Source organism: Nannospalax galili, unplaced genomic scaffold, assembly GCF_000622305.1.
Source record: "Nannospalax galili isolate Female #2095 unplaced genomic scaffold, S.galili_v1.0 scaffold218, whole genome shotgun sequence".
NCBI lineage: Eukaryota > Metazoa > Chordata > Mammalia > Rodentia > Spalacidae > Nannospalax > Nannospalax galili.
Genome location: NW_008343207.1, coordinates 3,550,096 through 3,562,211, shown reverse-complemented (window position 1 = coordinate 3,562,211; position 12,116 = coordinate 3,550,096). Strand labels below are relative to the sequence as shown.

The following is a 12,116-nucleotide window of genomic DNA, read 5'->3' as shown; positions in this document are numbered from 1 at the left end:
AGGCAGAGGCAGGTGGATTTCTATGAGATTGAGGCCAGCCTGGTCAGCTGGGGCTACAGGGAGACCCTTTCTCAAGACCAAATAACAAACCAACAGAATAAAGTCATAATCTGTTTCTTTCTTCCAGCTCCACCTTCACCCCAAGAATCATAGGTAAGAACCAGGGCAGCCGGTGCTACATTACACGTTCTGTACTGGGTGGAGGTCTTCAGACGTATTCATCTCTTTACCTGCCCATTCAGAGCTGTATATTTTGTTGTGATCGATTCAGAAAAGAACAGAATTGGAAAGAAGCCCTGCCATCCTCCCTCTGCACCTGGAACCTGTCTCTGCCTTTGATACAGCCCAGATTCAAGGAATACATGGAACTTGGGCTTATAGGGAAAAAAAAATGTGCATGAATTAATGGAGAGAGAGAGAGAGAGAGAGAGAGAGAGAGAGAGAGAGAGAGAAGGCCAGCTTGCTAGCCTCCCTTACAAAGCCTGGCATACAGTCTGCACTCAATAAACACTCAATGGAGGGCCGAGGGAAGGAGAAGTTCAAGGCTGAGATTTCCTAGGGGCTCTGATGGCAGCAGGGCTGAGCAGAGATGCAAATGGATCCAGGCAGCCAGCACCAACCTTTCCAGAAAGCCCAGAGCTCTAGCTCTGTCCGGGGCAGCCAGCATCTCCTTCCTGTTTCAGGGAGTATGAGATGACAAGAGTCCCCAAGGTGACTTCCTTCTCTAGATGGTCCATTATCCAAGTCTCTGACTGTGAAGGGGCCCACAAGTGCCTCTGTCCAGATTGAACACCAGGCTCAGGAGCAGATTATGTTCTATGTCATGAGGTATCTACGCTTAACCATTGTTACCTTCCCCACCCTGGGCCAATCTCCTACTTGGAAGGCACCACTTAAGATATTTCTGGTGATTAAACTGACTGGGCTTTGCTTGGGAAAGGTTTTCCTGGGCCAGAGGTTCCAGGTCTCAACATCAAAGAAAAGAAACACCTAAACTAGACCCGGGCCCATCCATAACAAAAGTGGTCACTACTGAGGACAGATGCCTCTGAAAACACCACTCCCAGGACATTGTCACACAGAGGATACAGGACAAGGCTTCAAGTACAGGCAAATGTGTACCTAGGCACAAACATGGACGTCATCATTCCTCCTCTCAGATTGCCACCCCCAAGAGAGCTGTGGGGAGACCCCAGGGCCAGCAGGAAGGAAAGCCTTACCCAGCACAGGGTCTAGAGTCCCTGCATGCCAGGGAAGCAAATGCCAGCTTGCTCAGAACCCAGGGCCTCATATCAGCACTGTGATTAGCTATGATGCAATCCTTCAGCTCCAAAGCAACACTCAGACCCACATGGAGGTCCCTTGCCCAGCACCCCCAAGGTTGGGATCTACCCCTCCCCACTCCCACAACCTGCCGAGCAGTCTTACTTCTTCACTTTGGGGTACTTCATCTCTGCGATGGCGTTTGTGGCTTCTGTCTGCTTCTCCTTTAAGTGCTGGGGCCACATGTTGTCTACCCAGTCCACCAGGTCCACCTGAAACCCAGTTCACTGTAAGCACTCCCAGCCTCCCCTGCAGACAGTCCAGAAAGAACCCCTCTGCCTGGAGAGTTTCTGGGTGCTTTTGGCTAGGCTGCCTCACCCATATTAGCCACCCTTCTAGACACTAGAACCCAAACCCTGTTCCTACACCTTTCCCATCCCTTAAGGGACCAGCTTCAGCCATGCCTACCCAGCCATCCCATCTCAAGAGGCAGCTTAGTGCCAGGCTGCAGGGGAGGCAAGCAAGCCCCAGCAGGCAAAGGATGTGGTAGAAGGCTAGGAGGGCAATGACCTACCACAGTGGGACGCTTGACCAGGTGTTCCAGCTTGGTGTGGCTGAACTCGAGGCTGATGACATTGTACAGCTTGTCCCGCTGAGCCTCCGGTGTCTCATAGTAACGCACAAACTGGGACATGCTCATCTCGGTGCCCTTCTGGGTGTTCACATCCATCACATCCACCAACCGGCGGCTCCCTAGAGGCAGAATGCACACATTGTTCACTGTAACCAGCTTAGGACTCCAGATCCCATGAGAGAGCCCCAACAATCAACAGCGGTTCCCCCTACAGGGCTCCCCACTCTCCTCTCCTTTACTCCAGGTCTGCCAATGACCTGGCCCCATCAGTATTCCTGCCCCAACCCCTCCCCAGCCCATCTGCCTAGCTCCATCATCACATCATCCACTGTAACTGCTCTTCAAGGTGACCCCAATGGTTTCCCAGGGGTCTTCAAGCTCCCATCACTCACACTCTACACTGCTGCCAAGTGAGCCTTTTAAAACAGAGACCTCAGCCTGGTCAGCTGGGGCTACAGGGAGACCCTGTCTCAAAAACAAAATAAAACAAAACAAAAAAACAGAGACCTGACTATGGGCATTCTGTTTAAAATCTTCAGTGGCTCCCCCTTTCCTACTGAAAATCCCTGAGCACAGCACACAGAATCTATTTATAGCATGAGGAAAGTACTTATCTCTAGAAAATCAGTGCCGATAGGGAGATGGTTGTTTGCTAGGAACCATGTTCAATCCTTTGAATCCATGTAAAAAAGCCAGGTATGGTGGTATACATTTGCAATCCCAGTATAGGGAAGATATGCAGATCCCTGGGGCTGTTGAATCAGCCAGCCAAACCTATTTATTGAGCTCCAGGTCAATGAGAGACTCTGTCTCATAAAAACAAAGTGTGTAACTCCTGATGAACAACACCCAAGGTTGTCCACAGTTCTCAACATGCACCTGCACACACAAGAATACACACACACACACACACACACACACACACACACTCATTCACTCACTCACTCACACACACAAAGTCTCATTTCTGGGGCTAAGAATGTGGCTCAGTTAGTAGAGTGCTTGCTCAGTATGTACCAAATGCTGGGTTCAATCCTCAGCACTGCCTAAACCAGGTATGCTGGTATGTACCTGTAATTCTAGCAGGAGGATCACCATGAGTTCAAGACCATCCTGGGCTACAATGTGAGACCCTGTCTCAAAAAACTAAGGAGGAAAAAAAAGTATCACTCCCTATTCTGTGGAGCCAGCAGATTCTTGGCTTCTCTGAACCTAAATGTCTTCATCTTGTCAGCCCTTCTGCTAGACTGGCTGTGAGGAATAAATCACATGACTCCAGGAGTACTTGGCACGATGTCTAGTATGTAATGGGCTCTTCATTACTCCCTAGCACTAATCAGAACTGCTAACAACGGTATTTCTTAGGCTGCTTTCTTGCCTTTCTTCCCTGCTATTCTGTAAGCACCACAGAGCAGGCCTCCCGTCTGTCTTGCTCACTACTCTATAACAAGGATCTGAAGAATGGAGTCTGACACATACAGGAGCTGTGGAATGAATAAATACCGAACATTTGCTGGAATATATCACTTCACCTATGAATGGCAGCTGAACAGAAAAGAGCAAGTGAAAAGAGCATGGTGGCGCACGCCTTTAATCCCAGCACTCGGGAGGCAGAGGCAGGCGGATCTCTGTGAGTTCAAGGCCAGCCTGGTCTACATAGTGAGTTCCAGGACAGCTGGGGCTACAGAGAGACCCTGTCTCAAAAAAAAAAAAAAAAAAAAAAAAAGAAAAGTCCAGCCTTCCATCTTAGCAGAGGGCTCATACCTCACAATATCCCAGAGAAAAGAGTTGGACTAAGTCAGAAAATCTCCAGGTTTTCTCTGGATCCCCTACCAACAAATGGACCTGTGACCCTTTGTTTGCTCATCTGTAAAATGGGAAAATCAGTGTCTCTAGAACTTCCATCTAGGAGAAATGTTCCAAGGGGGTAGAAAATAGACACAATGCAGGCTGCCAAGTTCTCAGTGATTTATTAAGGAAGCTGGCACCTCCTGTGTTACACTTGAGATGAACATGACTGTAGTGGGAAACCCATCATCTGCTCTGGAAGGACCCTAATTCCTCATTAGTTCAAAGACAAATACGTGGTCCATGGAAATGAAATATTCAACAACAACAAAAAAATAGTTCAACCCCTGATTCATAGCTACCTAAAAGGTTATGAAAAGATTCACCAGGGGTCAGCAAGTGACAGTTGCCAATCTATTACATTGCCTGCTTTTCTATTTGTTGTGTTTTTGTTTTGCTTTAAAATATTTTATTATTTTTATGTGTGAGTGTATTGCCTGCATATGTGTAAGTGCACCTGTGTTGTGCAATGCCCAAGTGGTCAGAAGAAGGTGTCGAATCCCCCAGAACTGGAGTTACAGATGGTTGTTAGCCACCATGTGGGTGCTGGGAATCAAACCCAAGTCCTCTGCAAGAGCAGTCAGTGCTCTTAACCTCTGAGCTATCTCTCCAGGCCGTTGTTTTGTTTTTTGGGACAATGTCTCATGTAGATCAGGCCAGCTTGGAATCCACCTGCCTCTGAGTGCTGAGACTAAAGGCATGCACCACCACAACCAGCTGATTTTGAACCCCAGATTTTCTTGCCTCCACCTCCCAAATGCTGGGATTATAAGCATGAGCTATGTATGCCCAGCTTGGTTTTAGTATGCTGTTTGTTTTTAAAAAACAGGGTCTTACCACATAGCCTAGGACGGTCTTGAACCCAAGATCCTCCTGTCTTAGCCTAACAAGTTCTGGGATCCCAGGAGGGCACCACCACATTTGGCTCTGCTGGTTTTGGGTGTTTGTTTGATTTTGAGACAGGGTCTCACTATGTAGCCCCAGCTACCCTAAAACTCACTATTTAGATCAGGCTCAAACTCACCAGACTCTTCCTAACTCTGCACTCCAGTGCTGGGACTGAAGGTGTGTGCCATCCACCCCTCCATCGACTACCTGCTTTTACCAAAACCAAGAGCTAAGAATGTTTTTTTGGGTTTTACATTCTTTTAATTAATTTTTAAGATTTTTTTTTTTTTTTTTTTTTGAGACAAGGTCTCCCCGTAGCCCTAGCTAGGCTGAAACTCACTATGTCAACCAGGCTGGCCTCGATCTCACAGAGACCACCTGCTTCTGCCTCCCAAGTACTGGCATTAAAGGCATGCGCTACCACACCCAACAAGATTTTATTTTTAATTACGTGTTTAATTATACGTGGTTGTATATGTGTGTGTGCATGTGTATGTGTGAGTGCAGTGCCTTAGGGGACTGGAAGAGTACATCAGATCCCCTGGAGCTGGAGATACAATGAGCCGTCTGATATAGGTGTTGGGAACCAAACATGGGTCCTCTGGAAGAGCAGGAAGCACTCTTAACCACTGAGCCATCTCTCTAGCCCCATTTTTTTTAAAAGCCTTGATTTTTATTAGAACAAAAAGCTTCATATTTATTTCACTTTTCTAATTCTCTATGTCTCTTCACTTTCATGATTTTCTACTTCCTAACCATGAAAGCAAGCTTGATCCTGGCACAGATAGAGCACACGCAGAACTAACCTGAGTCCTACTGGGTCTCACAGTATGGACACCTCAAAGTCTTCCTGTGCACATAGGATATGCAGGTTCAGATGCTTTCCTGATCTTCTCAGTATAAAGTAAACAATCCTACTGCCAGAGTTTGGGGACAATCTTGTTTTGTTAGAGGCTATAACGTAGGAAAGTCTACAACGGTGTATCAAAGGCCAGACCATTCTGAGTGCCTTCTAAGTGCTGTCCCCAGATGAACATTTTTTACATTCTTAAATGCAATGGTAGAAATCAAAAGAACATTTCATAATGTGAAGATTATGCGAAATTTGAACTCCCAAGTTCACACAGAAGTTTTCTTGGCATCTAACAGCACTCATTGTCTCTGGTATCATCTAGGACTATTTGCAAGCTGCAGTGGCAGAGCTGACCAGTTGTGACAGAAAGGGCACAGCTCACAAAGCCTGAAATGTTTGCTTTCTGGGTCTTTCCGAGAAAGTTTGCTGACCCTTGCACCAGACAAAGCTCTCACTGAACTTGGACGCTGATGCAGGTTAATAGCTTCATTGCATTTAATGCTACATGCTTAGCTCCTGGCACACAACCTGCCCTGTAACAGGCCAATGGCCAACATTCGTTAAATAAACAGAGTACCTCTCATAGCAGAAGCTGAGTAATAGAAATAATTCCTTAAAGGCCTGGAGAGATGGTTCAGCAGTTTAAGAGCACTCACTGCTCTTGCAGAGGAGCTGGGTTCAGTTCCCTGCACCCAACTATCTAAAATTCCAGTTCCAGGAATCCAATGCCCTCTTCTGACCTCCTCAGGCATTGCACACACATAGTACACTTATATACATGCACTCATAGTATGTCTGTACACACAGACAGGACCCATACAACATAGTTCTCTGGTTACTGAGACAGGGTCTCTCTGTACCCCAGCTAGTCTAGAACTCAGTACATAAACCAGGCTGGCCTCAATGTCAGAGATCCACCTGCTTCTGCCTCCAGAGTGCTGAGATTAAAGGTGTGAACCACGACGCCCAGCTCCAAAAAACTGTTTTTAAAAATAACTCCTTATACATGTAGGAGAACTTCGGTATTTTTTAAACTTTTTTTTTAACTTTAAAAAAAATTTATTTTTTATTTTTTATGTGTATGTGTGTATTGCCTGCATGTAGGTAAGTGCGCCTGTGTTGTGCAATGCCCACGGAGGTCAGAAGAGGCTGTTGGATCCCCTGGGACTAGGGTTACCAACAGTTGTTAGCTGCCATGTGGATGCTGGGATCCGAACCCGGGTCTTCTGCAAGAACAATCAGTATTCTTAACCACTGAGCCATCTCTCCAGCCCCAAACTTAGGTATTCTTATCTTTTAATTCAAGGTATGATTTTCACAGCAACCCTGAAGCAAGGTAAGACTGGCTCTGCTTTACAAATGAGAAAACCATGGCCACACATGAAGTCACTGGTTCATGTTCCCTGGAAATACTCTTTCTACCAACTGAAGTCATTACCATTTGCTGAGCACGTCAGAATAGGTACACCCACCCTACAGGCATTCTCACAGTCTCAGCTCCCATTATACCTACTGGATGCAGGAGAAACTGGACACTTGGACAACTAACATGCCCTAGCACATCCCTTGAGTAGCAGAGCTGTGCTTTGGGACTTATTCAAGGGAATGTCAGGGCCTTGCCTCTTATACCATCCCCTGCAATACTGTATATTTTGATCACATGCTAAAGTTAAAAAAAAGTGAGCTCAGCCTTCAGTGATCTTAGTCTTAGTGACCAGCTACAGCCTATAGAAAACAGGGCCATAGATCCAAAGGAGAGAAGTGCTGGAAAGGTGAACATCCACCAGGGGGCATCCCTAGCCTTTGCTGGAGACTGGTCCCACTGTTGACAGTGCCTGTCCTTCCTTAACCAGAGGACCTGGAACAGGTGGGCTCCCATCAGGATTTCTGAGAGTTCCACTTGGCAGAGGATCTGGTTAGCGTCTACAGACTCTCTGCTCCTCGGATAGCCTGCCTCTCTGTCACTCTGCCTAAATTCTGCTCACAGTTGAGTTCAAGGATATTGCCGGACAGTAGGAAGGGGATATAGAACACCAAAAGCCCTGGAGGGTGCTGCAGATCAGCACTGCAGGGCCAAGCTCAGTCACCCAGTCATCTGTTAAACTTAGACCTCATAGCTTGAAGAACCAGCTGGGCTTCAGACTATGTCTTCTGCCTCTTAGCTTGTCTAAGTATCAGTTTCCCCATCTGTAACACAGGGACAAAAACAGCAGCCAACCCAGGCATTATCATGAGACTTAAAACACATAAAATATAAGAAGCAACTCCAGGAAGGCAATGCTACTTACTTGGCCTATTTCATTTATAATTCATTTATAATTACAGTAACCCATAAGTTGTTGGGGAACCCTGCTGCTAGGGTTGTAGTCCTCCATGTCCGGATAGCTCTAAGGGGGCGTATGGAAGGATTCCCCTTCTCAGCAGGGGGCCTCCTGCTCTCTTCCTGACTTACCTGGAAAGTGCCGCCAAGCATGGATGTCTGACCTTATTTGGAACATGACCTTTGGCATACTTACCTGTAGTAAAAACTACCCCCGGGTTTTTTCTATATGATAATCAGGCATTGCCTGGTGGTCGGACGATAAGAGCCTACTGCCACATGTAAATAAAGCATACTATGAGCACCTACTGCCACATGTAAATAAAGCATACTATGAGCACCTATCAGCTGAGGCATTGGCTACTGCCTCCACACTATATTTTCCCTAGTTCTCCCACTGAATAAATGGAGCTGTTTCACTGAGTCTGGAGCTGTTTGCTTCATTGAACCTGCCTCCCCGGAAGGGCCTTCTTCTGTCAGTGCTCACTGGCCGTCCTGACCCTGCTCGTCGCTTCTGCTCCCTTTGTCCTCATGGAGCAGTGGCCAACGACCCACGAGGAGAGGGAGCAACCCCACAATAAGTATCTGAAGTAAATAACTTCAGGAAATCACAAAAATAAAGTTCAAGGATGCTCCGGTCCCTCACATAAAATGATGTTGTATTTGCATTAACATAGACATGTCCCCACAAACACATCAAGTCAAACACACCTAATACAATGTAAATTCCATGTAAATCTGGGCTGGAGAGATGGCTCAGTGGTTAAGAGCACTAACTGCTCTTGCCCAGGACCAGGGTTCGACCAGGGTGCCCAGCACCCACATGGTGGCCACAAACCGTCCTTAACGCCAGTTCCAGGGGAATCTGAAGCCCTCTTCTGACCTCCACGGCATTGCACAACATGGGTGCACTCACATACATGCAAGCAATATATTCATACGCATAAAATTTAAAAAAATTTTTTTTAAACTTAAAAAGAAAAGCAAAACTCATTCAATTTCATGTCTTACAGGGTTTACAATGAATTCAATTATTTTGATATATCACAGTGAAAGATTTATCGTCCTCTTTTTTTTTTTTTTTTTTTTTTTTTTTTAAAAAAAAAAAAAAAAAAAAAAAAAAAAAAAAAAAATTAAATTCCATGTAAATCTCGTTGATATACTGTATTCAAGAAATAATAGGAAAAAATTCTGAATATATTCAGCACAGTTTTTTGTTTGTTTTCAAATACATCAATACATTATGTCTTGAATCCTCAGGTTCAGAGAGTCAATTGTACAGGTGGAAAAAATGAGTCAGTGGGAAATTTATGCACTTCCTTAATGTTTAAATCTCTGCCCTCTAGACCTAGTGGACTGACCACTTAAGATCTTAAAACACGCCAGGCTTAGTGGCACATGCCTTGAATTCCAGCACCCAGGAGACAGAGGCAGGCGGATCTCTTTGAGTTCAAGGCCAGTCTGGTATACCCAGTGAGTTCCAAGCCAGCAAGTGCTACCAGGAAACCGTCTTTAAAAAACACAAAAAAAGGCTGGGCGTTGTGGCACACGCCTTTAATCCCAGCACTCAGGAGGCAGAGGCAGGCAGATCTCTGTGAGTTCAAGGCCAGCCTGGTCTACATAGTGAGTTCCAGGACAGCTGGGGCTACAGGGAGACCCTGTCTCAAAAAGACCCCCCCCCAAAAAAAAGACAAACCACACACACACACACACACACACAAAAGATCTTAAAACATAATCACAGTAACAATGAATGCAGTGTTTTTTAAGATTTGCTTTTAGGGCTAGAGAGATGTCTTATCCCTGAAGAGTACCTGCTGCTCTTACAGAGGACCCAAGTTCAAATTCCAGGACCCACATCAGGTGGATCGAAATGGTCTATAAATTCCACCTCCAGGGGTCTGGAGGGATGGCTCAACAGTTAAGAGCACTGGCTACTTTTGCAGAGGACCTGGGTTGGGTTCTAGCACCCACATGGCAGCTAACAACGCTCCCTAACTCCAGTTCCAAGGAATCTGATGACCTCTTCTAGTCTCCAAAGGCACCGAAAAGCCTCATGTGGGTGCTTGGGACTAGAATTCTGATCCCCTGCAAGACCAGTTACACTCTCTTAACTGTTAAGCCATCTCTCCAGTCTGGATGCAGGGCTTTTATGAAGAATATTAATAATCTCCTAAAATTGATTATGTTGGGGCTAGAGATATGGCTCTGTGGTAAAAAGCATTGGCTGCTCTTGGAGAGGATTCAGGTTCAGTTCCCAACATCTACATAGTGGCTAACCATATGTAATTCTAGTTCCAGGGGATTCAAAGTCCTATTCTGGCTTCCACAGGCATTGTACAACATGGGTGCACTTGCATACATGCAGGCAACATACACATGAATAAAAATAAATAATAAAATTGATTATGATGATGGTTGCCCAACTCTATATATATGTTCAAAAACCCGTCAATCATATGCAAAAATATAACAAAAAGAACAAAGCACTGTCGCACAGCGCCCTCAAGAAGGCATCTCTGGAACTGCTGTTACCCGCCATGTGGGTGCTGAGATTCAAATCTATGTTACACAGCAGATCCTATCTCCCCCAAGGAAACTTTTTTGAGACAGGGTCTCATTATGTAGCCTTGGCTAGCCCACCTTCTCATTAGCTCAGTTATATGAAAGCACTGTTCACAGGGCTGGAGAGATGTCTCAGTGGTTAAGAGCACTGACTGCTCTTGCAGAGGACCCAGGTTTGATTCCCAGCACCCACATGACAGCTAACAACTGTCCTCAACTCCAGTTTCAGGGAATCTGATGCCCTTTTCTGACCTCCGAGGCGTTGCACAACACGGGTGCACTTACCTACACGCAGTCAAGACACAAGTACACATAAAATTAAAATAATTTTTTTCATGTGTATCTTTTTGAGACAGGGTGTCCCTGTAGCCCCAGCTGTCCTGGAACTCACTATGTAGACCAGGCTGGCCTTGAACTCACAGAGATCCGCCTGCCTCTGCCTCCCAAGTGCTGGGACTAAAGGTGTGCGCCACCACGCCCGGCCTCTTCTTTTCTTCTTTACTTTATGCTTTTGTAATAATGGGGACAGACTCATTCACGCTAGACATGGACTATGTCCACAGGCCATTTTATTTTAAAGTTTTTTTTTTTTAATGTGAATGTTTTGCCTGTAGATATGTAAGTACACCATGTGTGTGCAGTTCCTATGGAGACCAGAAGAGGACCTCACATCCCCTGGAGTTAGAAGGTTATGAGTCACCGTGGGTGCTGGAAACTAAACCCAGATCCTTCTGCAAAAACAGCAAGTGCTCTTAGCTGCTGATCTATCTCTCCAGCCTTGTGTGTGTGTGTGTGTGTGTGTGTGTGTGTCTGTGTTGTGTGCAAGTGCATGTGGAGGCCAGGAGGGCATCAGTGTCCTCCTCTATCATTCTCGAATGTAATCCTTTAAGGTAGACTATCTCTCTGAACCTGGAGCCTGCATTTTGGGCTTGGCTGGCAACCAGCAAGCTTCAGTGATCCTCCTGTCTCTGGCCCCACTCAGTGCTGAGGTTATACGCATGCACAGGACAATGCCCAAGTTTACATAAGCTGGGCATCCAACGGCAGTCCCCATGCTATCACAGCACGCATTCCTAACTGCCATATCATTGCTCCAGGCCCCGGAACAAACCCTTTTCCAGGCCCCGGAACAAACCCTTTTTTACTTCTTCATTTTGAGACAAGGTCTCACTAAGTTGCCTAGGCTAGGGTTTGGAGAGTGCATGCACCTAAACAATGTGTTTAAATTCTAATCTCTGATACCTATTAATGTGACAACTGGGGCCTGTGGGTCGAGTATGTGTAGCTCTATCCACTGACAAGTAAGATGAAGCTGTCAGAAGACCCAGCCCTGGGACCACACAACTCAACACAGAGGAACAGATGCATGTGTGGAGGTTTGATTTACGGTGTGGAGCAACAACCAGACTCTTTAGTTCCCCCATACCAATGTAAGAGCTCCCTCATTGCCCTTTGCAACTTTGCAGCTTTCTAAAGTTACCAAGGCCAATAGGAACCAATCCTGGGAATTCCTGAAGAGATAAAAGTCTCCAAATGAGACCTTTAATGTTTTATTTATTTATTTATTTTTGGGCTTTTTTTTTGAGACAGGGTCTCCCTGTAGCCCCAGCTTTCCTGGAACTCACTATGTAGAACAGGTTGGCCTTGAACTCACAGAGATCCACCTACCTCTGCCTCCTAAGCACTGGGATTAAAGGCGTAATATTAGCTAAAGTAATATTTTAAAAACATTGGGTGTGATTATG

At 45.8% G+C, this 12,116-nt stretch overlaps 1 protein-coding gene across 14 annotated transcripts in view; it reads right to left on the bottom strand.

Annotated features, from left to right (window-relative positions):
- Positions 1 to 12,116, bottom strand: part of Kdm2b (lysine demethylase 2B) — a 146,151-nt gene that overhangs the window by 104,976 nt on the left and 29,059 nt on the right. For all 14 annotated transcript variants that reach the window (XR_003850481.1, XM_029566594.1, XM_029566585.1 and 11 more), the window contains 2 exons: positions 1,838 to 2,016; positions 1,429 to 1,535 (listed from right to left, as the gene is read on the bottom strand). Coding sequence is in view for 13 of the 14 variants with exons in the window: in XM_029566594.1 (XP_029422454.1) it covers positions 1,429 to 1,535; positions 1,838 to 2,016 (286 nt within the window). In the remaining variant the exon portion in view is untranslated. The remainder of the gene's footprint in view (positions 1 to 1,428; positions 1,536 to 1,837; positions 2,017 to 12,116) is intronic.